The sequence below is a fragment of the Amblyraja radiata genome, unplaced genomic scaffold (assembly GCF_010909765.2).
Source record: "Amblyraja radiata isolate CabotCenter1 unplaced genomic scaffold, sAmbRad1.1.pri scaffold_678_ctg1, whole genome shotgun sequence".
Classification (NCBI taxonomy): Eukaryota; Metazoa; Chordata; class Chondrichthyes; order Rajiformes; family Rajidae; genus Amblyraja; species Amblyraja radiata.
The window spans coordinates 6,872-24,436 of record NW_022630700.1 but is presented as its reverse complement, the minus strand read 5'-3'; the positions used below and the strand labels follow the sequence as shown (position 1 = coordinate 24,436).

At 48.5% G+C, this 17,565-nt stretch overlaps 1 protein-coding gene across 2 annotated transcripts in view; it reads left to right on the top strand.

Annotated features, from left to right (window-relative positions):
* Positions 1–10,977, top strand: part of dmtn (dematin actin binding protein) — a 54,623-nt gene extending 43,646 nt beyond the window's left edge. For both annotated transcript variants that reach the window (XM_033016930.1, XM_033016929.1), the window contains 3 exons: positions 2,972–3,037; positions 8,415–8,495; positions 10,134–10,977. In XM_033016930.1, coding sequence (XP_032872821.1) covers positions 2,972–3,037; positions 8,415–8,495; positions 10,134–10,192 — 206 coding nt within the window. In that variant the 3' untranslated portion in view covers positions 10,193–10,977. The remainder of the gene's footprint in view (positions 1–2,971; positions 3,038–8,414; positions 8,496–10,133) is intronic.
* The last annotated feature ends 6,588 nt before the right edge of the window (positions 10,978–17,565 follow it).

Below are 17,565 nucleotides of genomic sequence, written 5' to 3'. Positions count from 1 at the left end.
ATGAACACCTTCGCCCAGTTTACCTGGACCTACCTGATCTCCGAGTTGCTGGACACTTTAATTCCCCTTCCCATTCCCACACTGACCTTTCCGTCCTAGGTCTCCTCCATTGTCAGTGAGGCTAAACGCAGATTGGAGGAACAGCATCTCATATTTTGCTTGGGCAGCTTACAGCCCAGTGGTATGAATAACCCCGGCATTCCCTCTCTCTCCATCCCTCCCCCACCCGTCGCACCAGCTTTTCTTTCTCACCCAACACATAACTAACAATGGCCTGTTTCCTTTATCTTTGTGGGGTTTTTGCAATTCGTTCATTCATTTGTTCTATATCGCTCGACATCATTGTCTATATCTCTCGTTTCCCCATTTCCTGTGACTTTCAGTCTGAAGAAGGGTCTCAACCCGAAACGTCACCCATTCTTTCTCTCCAGAGATGCTGCCTGTCCCGCTGAGTTACTCCAGCATTTTGTGTCAACCATCTTCATGCCGGATACAACATCTAATATCTCCTTCTCAATCTTAACGTGCTCCAGAAGTTCACCCTGCTGACTGAGATCACCACCTACATTTGCATTCTCCATGGTGAATACAGAGGAGATGTCTTCCTTGAAGACCATGGCCTGCCTTCAGCACTTTGCCCCTTTGGTCTCTCATGGCCCCCACCCTTTCCCTGGTTACCCCCTGACTTTGACAGCAACTGCCCTGCACCGTGGGGTCACCCAGCCTCTCTTTTGTCGGCTCTGGGAAGGTGTGAAGTTAATTCAGGGTAGGTGGCATTAACGGCCCATTTATAAATGCCCCAGAGAAGGGGTTGGTGATGGAACTTGAAGGCCGCCATTTGACACACCTTCCATGGGCTGCTGCCATTCAGAGAGAACACAATGAGGTACGGGATAGATATTAGAATAGGTTAGGTCATCAGGCATAAGTTTAAAATTAGGCCATTCGGCCCATCAAGTCTACTCATTCAATTCAAAGTCTACTCATTCTACCCTCCTAACCCCATTCTCCGGCCTTCTCCCCATAATCTCTGACACCCGTACTGATCAAAAATCTATCTATCTCTCCCTTAAAAATATCCCATGACTTGGCCTCCACAGTCTTCTGTGGCAAAGAGTTCCACAGATTCACCACCCTCTGATTAAATACATTTCTCCTCATCTCCTTCGTAAAAGAACGTCCTTTAATTCTGTGGCTGTGACCTCTAGTCCTAGACTCTCCCACTAGTGGAAACATCCTCTCCACATCCACTCTATCCAGGCCTTTCACTATTCTGTATGTTTCATTGAGGTCCCCCCTCATTCTTCTAAACTGCTGCGAGTACAGGCCCAGTGCCGACAAACACTCATCATATGTTGACCCACTCATTCCTGGGATCATTCTTGTAAACTGATTCTCTGTTGTATGCTCCCCCACTATGTTGGCGGGATGATAGTTAGAATCATATAGTACAACAACAGGCCCTTCAGCCCACTCTTTTCATGCTGACCCACAAGCCTCATCTCCACTAGTCGCATTCTCTCACATTTAGCCCATATCCACAATAGTGTAATTTAAGAGACTTGTGGATAGGCACATGGACACGCAGGGAATGGAGGGAGATGGATAAGAGTTGGCTTAACATCACTTTTGTCCCAGGTATTGTGGGTCGAAGGGCCTGTTCCTGTGCTGTATTGTTCGATGTTCAAAATGTTGTTATTGTACTTGTTTCACCTAGTGTCTCGGCAGCTCATCCATGCCTCTGTGTGGAAATATTGCCCCGCAAGTCCCTTTTCAACATTGTTTCCTCTCAATTTAAGCATAAACCTCATCTTTGATTCCCCTTATCCTGGGAAAAGGTCTTCATAAATTCATCCTATCTGTTCCCCAGGTGATTTTATACATCCCGATAAGGTCACCCCTCGTCCTCCTGCCCTCCAAGGAATACAGTCCTTGCCTGCTCAACCTTTCCCTGTAGCTCAGGCCCTCAAGTCCTGGCAGCTGAAGTGTGATGCCACTTTCAGGGGACAGCAGGCAGTGAAGAAAGCTAATGGAATGTTGGCCTTCATAACAAGAGGATTTCAGTATAGGAGTAAAGAGGTTCTTCTGCAGTTGTATGGAGCTCTGGTGAGACCACATCTGGAGTATTGTGGACAGTTTTGGTCTCCTAATTTGAGGAAGGACATCCTTGTGATTGAGGCAGTGCAGCGTAGGTTCACGAGATTGATCCCTGGGATGGCGGGACTGTCATTTGAGGAAAGATTGAAAAGACTAGGCTTGTATTCACTGGAGTTTAGAAGGATGAGGGGGAATCTTATAGAAACATATAAAATTATAAAAGGACTGGACAAGCTAGATACAGGAAAAATGTTCCCAATGTTGGGCAAGTCCAGAACCAGAGGCCACAGTCTTAGAATAAAGGGGAGGCCATTTAAGACTGAGGTGAGAAAAAACTTTTTCACCCAGAGAGTTGTGAATTTATGGAATTCCCTGCCACAGAGGGCAGAGGAGGCCAAATCACTGGATGGATTTAAGAGAGAGTTAGATAGAGCTGTAGGGGCTAGTGAAATCAAGGGATATGGGGAGAAGGCAGGCACGGGTTATTGATTGGGGACGATCAGCCATGATCACAATGATTGGCGGTGTTGGCTCGAATGGCCGAATGGCCTCCTCCTGCACATATTTTCTATGTTTCTATGTTACTCCCTATCTACCTGTGACACCACATTCAGTGTACCTGTGTACCTGTGTACCTGTGTACCTGTGCACCTGGATCCCCTGCTCTACAACCCGCCCCAGAGTGCTGCCATTCACGGTGAAGGTCCTGCCTGGTCCTGCACTGCATGTCGTTTGCACTGCCTGCCTGCCTGCCTGCCTGCCTTGCTAGCTGTCTCCAGCACGGTGCATGTTTACAGCTGGGTCCCGGGACGTTGGCAAGTTCAGATGCTGAGCCCAGGGTGTGGATTTGTTGCCTATAATTCTGTCTTTGCAGAACGAGGACAGTGCGACGGGGAGGATGGACCGAGGAACCTCCTTGCCCACCATGCTGGAGCTGAAGGTCAGGATGGGGGCCGCACACACTCAAACAGGCCCTTTGGCCCACACACTCCGTGCTGCCCCTTTTCCCCATCTGCACCAATCCTACTTGCCCACATTGGGACTGCATCCATCCGCCTGTGCCCCTCTGCCTGTCCCAGTGACTGTCTAAATACATGGTGAACATGGCGATTGTGTCTGCGACCACCACCTCCCCTGCCACTGACTTCCAGATAACACACCCTCTTGGTATAAAATACTCACCCCTCTGAACTCCTTCAAACCCCTTCCCTTACCTTAAACATATGCTTTGTTTTTGATCCCCCTACCCTGGGATCAGAAGGTTCTGAGAAATAGTAACATTCGGCCCATCAAGTCTACTCTGCCATTCAATTATGGCTGTTCTATCTCTCCCTACTAACCCCATTCTCCTGCCTTCTCCCCATAAACTCTGACACCTGGACTAATCAAGAAAGTAATCAAGGATATAGAATCTGACTACTTCTCATAATATTGTTACTTGATTGAAAAATACAGATATAGAAACAGGCCCTTCGGCCCACCGAGTCCTTGCCAACTATCGATCACTGATTCACACTAGTTCCATGTAATGCCACCTTCTCATCCACTCCCTACACACTAGGGGGCAATAAACCTACACACCCGCACGTCTTTGGGATGTGGGAGGAAACCGGAGCACCTGGAGGGAACCCAGGCGGTCACAGGGAGAACATGCAAACTCCGCATAGACAGCACCCAAGATCAGGATCGAACCCGGGTCTCTGGCGCTGTGCCAGCAGCTCTACCAGTTGTACCGTTATACCCCACTTCTGTCAGCTCACCCCTCTGCTTCCTTTACTGCAGGGAAACCAAGCCCAGCCTGTCCTAGCTCTCCCATCCAGGCAACTCCCTGGTGAATCTCCTCGCTAATCTCCCCAATGCTAGCTCACCCTAGTGACCAGAACTGCCCACAGTTGCGCGGGTGCAGTCAGGCCCGTGTGTTGGACAGTCCCAGACTCATGCATTTCCTGCCTTGTCCCGACCTGAAACGTCATCTGTCCATTCCCACCCCAGATGCTGCCAGACTTGCTGAGTTCCTCCAGCACTTTGTTCAATGCCAAATGCCCCTTCCCCACAAGGTGCCCGCAGATTTGGGGGGCGATTTATTAAATGCCAATGATGGTCCCGGAGGTCAGGCCGGGGTGGTACAGGGGCCCCGGGGGTACAGAGGGTATAGAGGCCTGTGCGTACAGTGGGTACAGAAGCTGGGTGGGTGCAGAGGCCAAAGGGGTTACAGGGGCCCCGGGGGTACAGAGGCCCCAGAGGGTTGAGTACGCAATGTACTGGTGGTGGCCGAACACCTGGCAGACCCCTGGGGCAGGAATGTGAATCGCAGAGGTCCTGATGAGGTGAAGATTGGTCCCCATCACCGCCACATCCACCTGTGTTACTGCTTTTGATGGACTGAGATCAACAGTTCTGTGCGTGCCCCACCATTTTCTGTAAACCACCTACCTTTCTGACTTTCCAGAATGCTTTCCCTTGCACTGGTTGGGATTAAATTCAATCTGCCAGATGCACCACCCAACTTCCCAACTCACACGTCCTCTATAACCTGAGACATTCTTCCTCACCATCCATAACGTTCCTGTTACCTGCAAACGTACTGATCATAACTCGGACATTCACATCCAAGTTCTTGATTTCTAGTTTATATCATCAATAACAAGGGTCCCTGCACCAATCTCTACTACACACCACTCAACTTCCAATCCCAACAACACCCCTCCACCATCACCCTCTTGTCCCCCATCATCCAAATCAATATGGATCCATAGAAACATAGAAACATAGAAATTAGGTGCAGGAGTAGGCCATTCAGCCCTTCGAGCCTGCACCGCCATTCAATATGATCATGGCTGATCATCCAACTCAGTATCCTGTACCTGCCTTCTCTCCATATCCTCTGATCCCTTTAGCCACAATGGCCACATCTAACTCCCTCTTAAATATAGCCAATGAACTGGCCTCAACTACCTACTGTGGCAGAGAATTCCAGAGATTCACCACTCTCTGTGTGAAAAATGTTTTCCTCATCTCGGTCCTAAAAGATTTACCCCTTATCCTTAAACTGTGACCCCTTGTTCTGGATTCCCCAACATCGGGAACAATCTTCCTGCATCTAGCCTGTCCAACCCCTTAAGAATTTTGTAAGTTTCTATAAGATCCCCCCTCAATCTTCTAAATTCTAGCGAGTACAAGCCGAGTCTATCCAGTCTTTCTTCAATTAGCCAGCTCCCCTTGGATTCCATGTGCTTCAACGTTCTAACCAGCCGACCATGTTGGGCCGTGTAACATCCACGTAGACAATGTCTATGGCTCTGCCACCATCAATCTCTCAGTCACCTCACAAAATCGCAATCTAAATATTGAGATGGGAATCCTTGTACAGAAAGCCACACTGGAGTCTGAAGAAGGGTCCTGATCCAAATGATCACCTATCCATGTTATAGTGACAGTTTTGACAATGTCTCAGGGGTATAGCCGTCAATAGTCACTATGGATGAGTGTGGATCAGAAGGTCATCTATACGCACCCACGAGCCCTCCACAAGACATTCACTGCCGTCGAAAGATGAATCTTCCAGAAACAGTCTCTTGATTAATAGTTTCTTTATTGAAGTACAAAGCAGTAAGATCATTCATCAAAGCTTCTTCTTCTATAAGTACGTTTCAATCATACTCGTGGTCAAGCTCATGCATGGTCGAGAACTATATCTCTCCCACGATCTTCATCAAACTAAACTCAACTCCTTGGGCATCTGCGCCAGAATCCCAGCCTCAAACCACGCCCCAGACTACGTATAAATCCCACCCACATAATTATAGGCAGATAAAATTAAAGGGACTTCAGATGCTGGTTTATGTTAAAGGTAGACACAAAATGCTGGAGTAACTCAGCGGGACAAGCAGCATCTCTGGATAGTGGGAATGGGTGACGTTTCGGGTCGAGACCCTTCTTCAGACTGAGCGTCAGTGGAGAGGGAGACTCAGAGATAAGGAAGTGTGAGAGATCAAGGAACATGTAGAATAAACCATTGTTAGCTATGAGAAGGTGACAACAAAACCAACAGAGATAAAATGTAACCAGGGGGACAGTCGGACTGGTCAGAGAACTGGGAAGGGGGAGGGATGGAGAGAGAGAGAAAGTAAGGGTTACTTGAAGTTAGAGAAATCAATAGACAATAGGTGCAGGAGTAGGCCATTCGGCCCTTCAAGCCATTCAATGTGATCACGGCTGATCATCCCCAATCAGTACCCCGTTCCTGCCTTCTCCCCATATCCCTTGACTCCGCTATCTTTATACCGCTGTTCGTACCGCTGGGGTGTAAGCTACCCAAGCGAAATATGAGGTGCTGTTCCTCCCAATTTACGCTGGGCCTCACTCAGACAAAGGAGGAGGCCCAGGACAGAATGGTCAGTGTGAGAATGGGAGTGGGAGTTACAACATTTCCGTGCTGTAATTGTTATATGGTTATATTGTTATAAAAGGGTCAACCTATCGATGTTCTCCAGAGATGCTGCTGGACCTGTTGAATTACTCCAGCACTTTGTGTGTCTCTTTGTAAACCAGTATCCACAGTTCCTTGTAGCCACTGATACCCCATGTCTAACAAAAAGTACTTCAATCCCTGCTCTCTGGACTTTCTAAAATAATTTCCCGACCACTGCCATTTTGGTTGCATCAATATATCTGACCTGACAGTCCTTGCTGAGGTCCCTGCTCATTGCTGCCCACGTTTAGGATGCTATTGTAACACCTCCTCCCAGTGGATAAGGCAGTGAGCAAGTGGTCGGAGTGCCTCCTGTTCCCCCCACACTCAAGTTCAAGTTCAAGTGAATTTATTGTCATGTGTCCCTGTATATAATTAATAATAATCAGAGTTTTGTCCGAGCCAGGTTTAATAACCTGATGGCTGTGGGGAAGTAACTATTCCTGAACCTGGTTGATTGCAGTCTTCAGGCTCCTGTACCTTCTACCTGAAGGTAGCAGGGAGATGAGTGTGTGGCCAGGATGGTGTGGGTCTTTGATGATACTGCCAGCCTTTTTGAGGCAGCGACTGCGATAAATCCCCTCGATGGAAGGAAGGTCAGAGCCAATGATGGACTGGGCAGTGTTTACTACTTTTTGTAGTCTTTTCCTCTCCAGGGCGCTCAAATTGCCAAACCAAGCCATGATGCAACCGGTCAGTATGCTCTCTACTGTGCACCTGTAGAAGTTTGAGAGAGTCTTCCTTGACAAACCGACTCTCCGTAATCTTCTCAGGAAGTAGAGGCGCTGATGAGCTTTCTTGATATTTGCATTAGTGTTCTCGGACCAGGAAAGATCTTCAGAGATGTGCACGCCCAGGAATTTGAAGCTCTTGACCCTTTCAACCATTGACCCGTTGATATAAATGGGGCTGTGGGTCCCCATCCTACTCCTTCCAAAGTCCACAATCAGTTCCTTGGTTTTGCTGGTGTTGAGGGCCAGGTTATTGCGCTGGCACCATATGGGCAGTTGCTCGATCTCTCTTCTATACTCTGACTCATCTCCATCAGTGATACGTCCTACAACAGTGGTGTCGTCAGCGAACTTGATGATGGAGTTCGCACTGTGAGTGGCTACGCAGTCATGAGTATAGAGTGAGTACAGCAGGGGGCTGAGCACGCAGCCCACACTGTCCCATCAGCGGGCAGTACCCGGGGTTCGGTGGTGGGGCAGGGAGGGTGAAGACAGACAGATTGTTGTTGGGGTTTGGGGGAGTGGGTGGGCACGGCACCTTCACCTGCTGGAGGAACTATCTATCAAGGCCATGGTGCCAGAGGATGTCCACCTCACCCCATCTATGGAACATAGAACAGTACAGCACAGGAACTGGCCCTTCGGCCCACAATGTCTGTGCCCAACATGATGCCAAGACCAACTCTCATCAGCCTGCACGCGATCCAGATCTCTCCAATCACTGCATATCCATGTGCCTATCCAAAAGTTTCTTATACGCCTCCACATCTGCTTCCAACACCACCGGGTAATCGATGGTCAGCGTGGACTCGGTGGTCGATGTATCCGTTTCAATGATACGTCTCTAAACTAAACTAAACTAAACTAAACTAAACTAAAGATAGACGCAAAATGCTGAAGTAACTCAGTGGGACAGGCAGTATCTCCAGAGAGAAGGAAGGTTGAGAACCTTCTAAACTAAACTGAACTGAGCTAAACTCAACTAAAATGAACTAAACTAAACTAACAAACCACTCGCCACCTTCAGTGTAAACATGTGGCGTGGCGTGGTGAGGTGAAACGAGTTGGGTTGTACGGGTGAGATGTACCTAATGCTGCTGCCCCTCTGTCGGTAGATCTACCCGTACGAGCTGCTGAAGGGGAGCAGCATGAGGAGCATCAACCTGCCGCATGGAGTGGACCGGCCCCGACTGGAGGTAATGACCCCCCGACCCCCGGTAACACTGGCCCAGGGCACTGGCATGCCCCCCCTGGCAACACTGGCCCAGGGCACTGGCATGCCCCCCCTGGCAACACTGGCCCAGGGCACTGGCATGCCCCCCCCCCCCCCCCCGGTAACACTGGCCCAGGGCCTGGCATGCCCCCCCTGGCAACACTGGCCCAGGGCACTGGCATGCCCCCCCCCCCCCCCCCCCCTGGCAACACTGGCCCAGGGCACTGGCATGGGGGATCAGGGCTTCAAGGACAGGGTGCCTGGATGTTGCCAGAACTAGAGGGTCTGTTCTATGGGCAGAGGTTGAGTTGGCTGGGTCTCTGTTCCTTGGAGCGCAGGAGGATGAGGGGTGATCTTACAGAGGTTTATAAAATCATGAGAGGAATAGATTGGGTAGATGCACAGAGTCTCTTGCCCAGAGTAGGTGAATCGAGGACCAAAGGACCAAAGGACATAGGTTTAAGGTGAAGGGGAAAAGATTTAATAGGAATCTGAGGGGTAACTTTCCAAACACAAAGCGTGGTGGGTGTATGGAACAAGCTGCCAGAGGAGGTAGTTGAGGCGGGGACTATCCCTACATTTAAGAAGCAGTTAGACAGGTACATGGATAGGACAGGTTTGGAGGGATAGGGACCAAACGCAGGCAGGTGGGACTAGTGTAGATGGGACATGTTGGCCGGTGTGGGCAAGTTGGGCTGACGGGCCTGTTTCCACACTGTGTCACTCTGTGACTCTGTGACAGGACCGTGTGGGGCACAATGAAGTCAGGAATATTTTCTGATATTTTGTGGGGAGTGTGGGACAGGGGGAGTGTGGGGCAGGGGGAGTGTGGTTGGGGAAGTGGAGTGAGGGGCAGGAGGGGGAATGGGGCGGGGAGGGGGAGTGGGAGGAGCAGGGGGAGTGTGAACACTATGCTTGCTACTGCCGGGGTATTAGTGGTGTCTGTTTCCCTGTCTTTATTACTAGTAGGCTAGATTATTGTAACGGTCTCCTTGCATGTCTTCCGAAAAAAACTGTCAAGCAGCTACAGCTTGTTCCGAACGCTGTTGCTAGAGTTCTAACAAAGACCAAAAAATTTGAACACATTACACCAATTCTTAAATCCTTACATTGGCTCCCTGTATGTCAGAGAATTGATTTCAAAATCCTGCTGCTCACCTATAAATCACTACATGGTTTAGGGCCAAAGTATATCACTGACATGCTTCCACTATATAAGCCTTCTAGACCGCTAAGATCTTCTGAAACCAATCTGTTAGTGATTCCCAGAGTAAATACAAAACATGGGAAAGCAGGATTTAGTTACTATGCAACAAATAGCTGGAATAAACTCCCTGAAGATTTAAGACTTGCCTCAACTTTGACCACTTTTAAAACAAGACTGAAAACTTTTATGTTTACTTTAGCTTTCAGCTAAATCTTAACTACATTGCACTTTTAACTTTTGCACTTTTTATAATGCATTTTTTATTTTGCTTTTCTTTTCTTTTAATTCTTCTATTTTATTTCATTTTATTATTTCATTTTATTGTATGACATGTTTTTGTGTGAAGCACTTTGAGTCTGCCTCGTGTATGAAATGTGCTATATAAATAAAGTTGCCTTGCCTTGTCTCCCACAGCGGCACCTGAGCGTGCAGGAGTTCCAGCAGGTGTTCGGGATGGGCATCCAGGAGTTTGACAGCTTGCCCCAGTGGAGACGGACTGAGCTGAAGAAGAGAGCCTGCCTCTTCTGACCCACCAGGCTGCCCCCCGTACACTGTGTGTGTGTGTGTGTGTGGGTGTGGGTGTGGGTGTGGGTGTGTGTGTGTGTGTCTGGCAGGCTGACCCTTGCTTACAGTCACACCCCCCTCCCGCTGGTGGTGACCCCCCCTCTTGCCCCCCCCTCGCTGGCAGTGACCCCGCTGATGATGCCCCCCCCCCCCCCCCGTATCGTGCACAAGTCCCAGTCAATACCTGACTGATTTATTTGCCCCTCTCCGCGGGGGTGGAGTTGACGTGAGGGTGTTTGTGATTTGAATGGGGTGTGCTGCCTGCCCTCACGGACCACCACACCTACACTCACACCCACTGGCCCACACCGCACTACCCACACTGGGTGATTCACCAACAGCTCCCTGTGCCCAGTGCAGCTGCCACAGTAACTGTCCCCCTGAATCTGCCCGATCCTCTCCATGTCCATGCCCTGCCCCTCCCAAACACCCTGCGCCCGTCCCCCATCTACACTGTACCCGCCCCCCTCTCCTATCCCTACACCTTCGCCCTGTCTCCATGCACCCCTCAGTTGCTCTGTGCCCATGGCTTGTGCCCCAGGCGTTTGGTGTCACCCTTCTCCACCCCCCCATGCCCCCATCCCCTCTATACCCATGCTCTCCCTCCCACCCAGACGCTCTTTGCCCTTCCCCTCCGCCAGCCAATCTCTGCCCATGCCACCTCCCCATCCACTCTGTACTCCCAGTCACTCTGTACTCCCATCCACACTGTAACCCCATCCACACTGTACCCCCATCCACCCTGTACCCCCATCCACACTGTACCCCCATCCACCCTGTACCCCCATCCACACTGTACCCCCATCCCCACTGTACCTCTATCCACCCTGTACCCCCATCCCCACTGTACCCCTATCCACACTGTACCCCCATCCACACTGTACCCCCATCCACACTGTACCCCCATCCCCACTGTACCCCCATCCACACTGTACCCCCATCCCCACTGTACCCCCATCCCCACTGTACCCCTATCCACACTGTACCCCCATCCCCACTGTACCCCCATCCCCACTGTACCCCCATCCACACTGTACCCCCATCCACCCTGTACCCCCATCCCCACTGTACCCCCATCCACCCTGTACCCCCATCCACCCTGTACCCCCATCCCCACTGTACCCCCATCCACCCTGTACCCCCATCCACCCTGTACTCCCATCCCCACTGTACCCCCATCCACCCTGTACCCCCATCCACCCTGTACCCCCATCCCCACTGTACCCCCATCCCCACTGTACCCCCATCCCCACTGTACCCCCATCCACCCTGTACCCCCATCCACCCTGTACCCCCATCCACCCTGTACCCCCATCCACCCTGTACCCCCATCCACCCTGTACCCCCATCCCCACTGTACCCCCATCCACCCTGTACCCCTATCCCCACTGTACCCCTATCCCCACTGTACCCCCAGTCACTGTGCCCCCATGCCCTCCAGTCTCCGCTCCCTACACCAGGGCACCAGACCACACACATTCCCTCAGCTTGTTATCCATCACTCACCCACTGATCCAGAATAAATCTCTTTCTTCTTCCAAACGCTGTGTGTGAATATTTACTCGGGTTGGGTGCGTGGGTGGAGCAGCAGCGGACACATGCTACAGCAAGAGGGTGGTGTGTGGTGCAGCATTGAGCAGGCGGGTTCGATCCTCACCACGATGCTGTCTGTACGGAGTTTGCATGTTCTCCCTGTGACTGCGTGGGTTTACTCTGGGATTTTCCGTTTCTTCCCAAAGACACACAGGTTTGTAGGTTAATTGGCTGGATATAAATGTAAAAATTGTCCCCATGTGTGTAGTATAGTGTTAGTGTGCGGGGATCACTGGTCGGTGCGGACTCGGTGGGCCAAAGGGCCTGTTTCTAAACTAAACGGGTGGGAGCAGTGTTTGAAGTGTCTACTCAGTGTCAGAGCAGTGGGGCAGGGGTTGCCCTGGGGTGGGTGGCAGGGAGCTGGGCACAGGCACCTTGCCCGGAGGTGACTGTGACTGCCCCTTTACTGGCCTTGGGGAGCCTGGCAGGTCGGCTAACATGTTACATAGAAACTGCAAATGCGGGTTTACACTGAAGACAGACACAAAATGCTGGAGTAACTCAGTGGATCAGGCAGCATCTCTGGAGGAAAGGACAAGTCAAGTTCAAGTTCAAGTGAGTTTATTGTCATGTGTCCCTGATAGGACAATTAAATTCCTGCTTTGCTTCAGCACACAGAACATAGTAGACATGAATACAGAACTGATCAGTGTGTCCATATACCATTGTATAAATATATACACACATGAATAAATAAACTGATAAAGAGCAAATAAACAGATAATGGGTTATTAATATTTAGAGTTTTGTCCGAGTCAGGTTTAATAGCCTGATGGCTGTGGGGAAGTAGTTATTCCTGAACCTGGTTGTTGCAGTCTTCAGGCTCCTGTACCTTCTACCTGAAGGTAGCAGGGAGATGAGTGTGTGGCCAGGATGGTGTGGGTCTTTGATGATACTGTCAGCCTTTTTGAGGCAGCGACTGCGATAAATCCCCTCGATGGAAGGAAGGTCAGAGCCGATGATGGACTGGGCTGTGTTTACTGCTTTTTGTAGTCTTTTCCTCTCCAGGGCGCTCAAGTTGCCGAACCAAGCCATGTTGCAACCGGTCAGCATGCTCTCTACTGTGCACCTATAGAAGTTAGAGAGAGTCCTCCTTGACAAACCGACTCTCCGTAATCTTCTCAGGAAGTAGAGGCGCTGATGTGCTTTCTTGATAATTGCATTAGTGTTCTCGGACCAGGAAAGATCTTCAGAGATGTGCACTCCCAGGAATTTGAAGCTCGTGACCCTTTCAACCATTGACCCGTTGATATAAACGGGACTGTGGGTCCCCATCCTACTCCTTCCAAAGTCCACAATCAGTTCCTTAGTTTTGCTGGTGTTATGGGCCAGGTTATTGTGCTGGCACCATATGGACAGTTGCTCGATCTCTCTTCTATACTCTGACTCATCCCCATCAGTGATACGTCCCACAACAGTGGTGTCGTCAGCGAACTTGATGATGGAGTTTGCACTGTGACCGGCTACGCAGTCATGAGTATAGAGTGAGTACAGCAGGGGGCTGAGCACGCAGCCTTGAGGTGCTCCCGTGCTGATTGTTATCGAGGCTGACACATTTCCACCAATACGAACAGACTGTGGTCTGTGAATGAGGAAGTTGAGGATCCAATTGCAGAGGGATGCGCAGAGACCCAGTTCTGCGAGTTTGGTAACCAGCTTGGAGGGGATGATTGTGTTAAATGCCGAGCTGTAATCGATGAATAACAGACTGACATATGAGTTTTTGTTGTCCAAGTGGTCCAGAGCGGAGTGGAGGGCCAGCGAGATCGCATCCACCGTTGATCTGTTGTGGCGGTAAGCGAACTGCAGTGGGTCCAGGTTTTTGTTGAGGTAGGAGTTGATTTGCGCCATGATCAACCTCTCAAAGCACTTCATCACCACCAGCGTTAGTGCCACTGGTCGATAGTCAATGACTTAGGATAGTCATAGACAGAGTCAGGGAGGGGGAAACAAGAGGTATGGGAGGGTCCAAAATAAAGGAGAGCCTGCATCAATGACTTAGGAAAGATGGAGCCCACAATGGTCCATTGTTGGTTGGGAACGGTGTGATAACGAAGGAATACAAACAGTGAAGTTAGAAAGAGGACTAGAAAAGTATGGGACAACTTTACAAGGAAGGCACTTTTCTGACATTTCAGGAGTTGCAACAGACTTATGGACTTCGAGGAAATGATTATTTCAGATATCTTCAACTTAGAGATTATGTAAAATCGAACTCCCAAAATTTTCGAATTAGAAATTCAGAAATTCTTGATGAATGTTGGAACAAACATCCTAATACAGAAAAATTAATATCTTATATATATAATATCTTATTAGACAGTGACATTCCTTCGACGGACTTACACAGACAAACATGGGAAAAAGAATTAAATCAAGTAATAACGAAAGATACTTGGGAACAAAGTTTGCAACACATACATCAGTGTTCACTAAACGCCAGACATTCTCTAATACAATTTAAAGTAATACATAGGTTACATTATTCAAAAACAAAACTACATAACATTTTTCAACATATCTCACCTATATGTGATAAATGTCAACATTTAGAAGCTACATTATCTCATATGTTTGCAAACTGTATAAAAATTTAAAAATTCTGGGTAAATATTTTTAGTATAATATCTAAAGTAACCAGCACACAATTGGACCCAGATCCAAAATTAATAATACTCGGAATATTAGAATTAAATCAAACACTTAGAACAACACAAAGAAACTTTATTGATTATAGTTTAATAACAGGAAAAAAATTAATTCTAAAATTTTGGAAAGGCCCTACGGCCCCCACAATCAAAATGTGGATTATAGAAATGACGGAGACCTTAAACGTGGAAAGAATCAGATTTTCCCTGTTGGACAAACAGGAATTATTCGTTGGAACATGGTCTCCTTTTATTGATTACTTAAAGGGTCAGAACAGTTCAGCACAGGAACCTGACTAGCACTCGGGCTAAAGAATGGATGAAATGCTATACTCTGAAATGTACGAATATATCTCGAATGAAGTCTTTTTTATTTTAATAAAATTTTCCATTCTTCTTTAACTATCTTTTTCCTTTTTGTTTTTTTGTTTTTTTTGTTTTGTTTGTTTTTGTTTTTGTTTTTCTTCTCTTTCTTTACTTCATCTATCTCTTTAGTTCTATCTAGTTTAAAAAAAAAAAAGGCAAAAGGTATTGGAGACAATGTAATAATAATTGACAATATTATCAATTTAAAAATATAAGACTGTAATGATGTAAATAGGTTATGTACCTATCTCCAATAAAAAATATTTTCAAAAAAAAAAGAAAGAGGACTAGGGTGGGGGAGGGATGGAGAAGGGATGTAAGGATCACTTGAAATTAGAACAATCAATATTCATACCACTGGGGTGTAAGATGCCCAAGTGAAATATGAGATGCTGTTCCTCTCATTTGCGTTTAGCCTCACTCTGACAATGGAGGAGGCCCAGGACAAAAAGGTCAGTGTGGGAATGGGAAGGCGAATTCAAATGTTTGGCAATCGGGAGACCAGGGAGGTCCATGCGGACTGAGATGTCCAGCGAAACGATCGCCCAGGCTAGGTTTAGTCTTGCTGATATATTGGAGTCCACATCTTGAACAATGGATACAGTAGATGAGGTTGGAGGAGGTGCGAGTGAACCTCTGCCTAACCTGAAAGGACTGTCGGGGTTCCTGGATAGAGTCGAGGGAGGAGGTATAGGGACAGGTGTCATGTTATTACGTATTGTCTTTCTGCTGACTGGTTAGCACGCAACAACAACTTTTCACTGTACACCTGACAATAAACTAAACTGCACTGAGGTGTTGCATGTCCTGTGGTTGGTCATAGAGTGAAACAGTGTGGAAACAGGCCATTTGGCCCAACCTGCCCACACTCACCAACATGTTCCATCTACACTAGTCCCATCTGCCTGCGTTTGGCCCATATCCCTCTGCACCTGTCCTATCAGGCAGCTTGTTACATCCACCCACCACCCTTTGTGTGAGAAAGATACCCCTCAGATTCCTATTAAATCTTTTCCCCTTCACCTTGAACCTATGTCCTCTGGTCCTCAATTCCCCTACTCTGGGCAAGAGGCTCTGTGCATCTCTGTTCCTCTCATGATTTTATACACTTCTATAAGATCACCCCTCATCCTCCTGTGCTCCAAGGAATAGAGTCCCAGCCTACGCAACCTGTCCCTATAGCTCACACCCTCTAGTCATGGCAACATCCTCATAAATCTTTCCCGTGGCCTTTCCAGCTTGACATCTTCCCTACGACAGGGGAATGTACCTGGGGAGGGGACGGTGTGGGTCACCTTGCATAGAATGTTTTCACAGTGTGATTTTGCTGGGTAATTATTTGAATCTCACCGTCTCCCGGCAATGCCACTGACACCCAACAGTATCTCTACTTCCTCAAGGGATTTGGCATGTCTCCAAATACTCTACGGAGCTTCTCCAGGTGCATAGTAATGATCATACTTACAGGTTGCATCACAGATAGGTTTGGCAACTCGAAAGGCCAGGAACAACAGTTGTGGCCACTGCCCTGTCCATCACAGGTACTGACCTCCCCACCACTGAAGGGGTCTACAGGAGACGCTGCTGCAAGAATATCACAGCTAATATCACTGTGACTCATGGGGAACAAGATACAGGAGCCTGCGAATCCGTGACCTCCAGCTTCAAGAGCAGCTTCTTCCCAGTAACCAGATAGATACAAAAAGCTGGAGTAACTCAGCGGGACAGTCAGCATCTCTGGATAGAAGGAATGGGTGATGTTTCAGGTCGAGACCCTTCTTCAGACTTGATTAGAAAGGGTGTCAAAGGTTGCGGGGAAAAGGCTGGAGAATGGGGTTGAAAGGGAAAGATAGACCAGCCATGATTGAATGGCGGAGCAGACTCAATGGGCAGAATGACCTAATTCTGCTCCGTGAACTTATCAATGTGTGAATTTGCCTTTGGTCATCATTTACTTGTGATAGAAACAGAGAATACTGAGAACACTCAGCAGGCCAGGCAGCGTCTGTGGACAGCCTCATACTACCCGACCTGCTGAGTATTTCCTGCATTTTGGTTTATATCTCAGGTTTCCGGCATCTGCCAGGGTTGCTTTTGTTCTGGAGTACTTTTGTTATCAATTTTATAAAACCTTGTTCTGGATTTCATCTCTCTCCACATAAAGACATTAAGTGCTCAGCAGGTCAGGCAGCATCTGTGGAGAACATGGATAGGTGACGTTTCGGGTCAGGACCTTCTCTCCACACTCACTGCCTGCCAAATAATTACAGCCTGCCCTGTTTTCACTTATAAACTCCACTTACTGGTAGAACATAGAACAGTGCAGGACAGGAACAGGCCCTTCGGCCCACCATGTCTGTGCTGAGTACGAACCTCCTCTGCCTGCGCTGATCCATATCCCTCCACATCCACGTGTCTGTCTATAAATCACTAAAACACCACTATAGTATCTGCCTCCACCACCACCACCCCTGGCAGCGCGTCCCAGGCACCCACACCCTCTGAGTACAAAACGTACCCCACGCATCTTCCACTTTAAAGCTATCGCCTCTAGTCTTTAACATTTCTATCCTGGGGGAAAATAAACTTTTGATTGTCTATGTTTTAGTTTAGTTTAGAGATACAGATTGGAAACAGGCCTTTCCGCCCATCGAGTCCGCGCCAACCAGTAATCA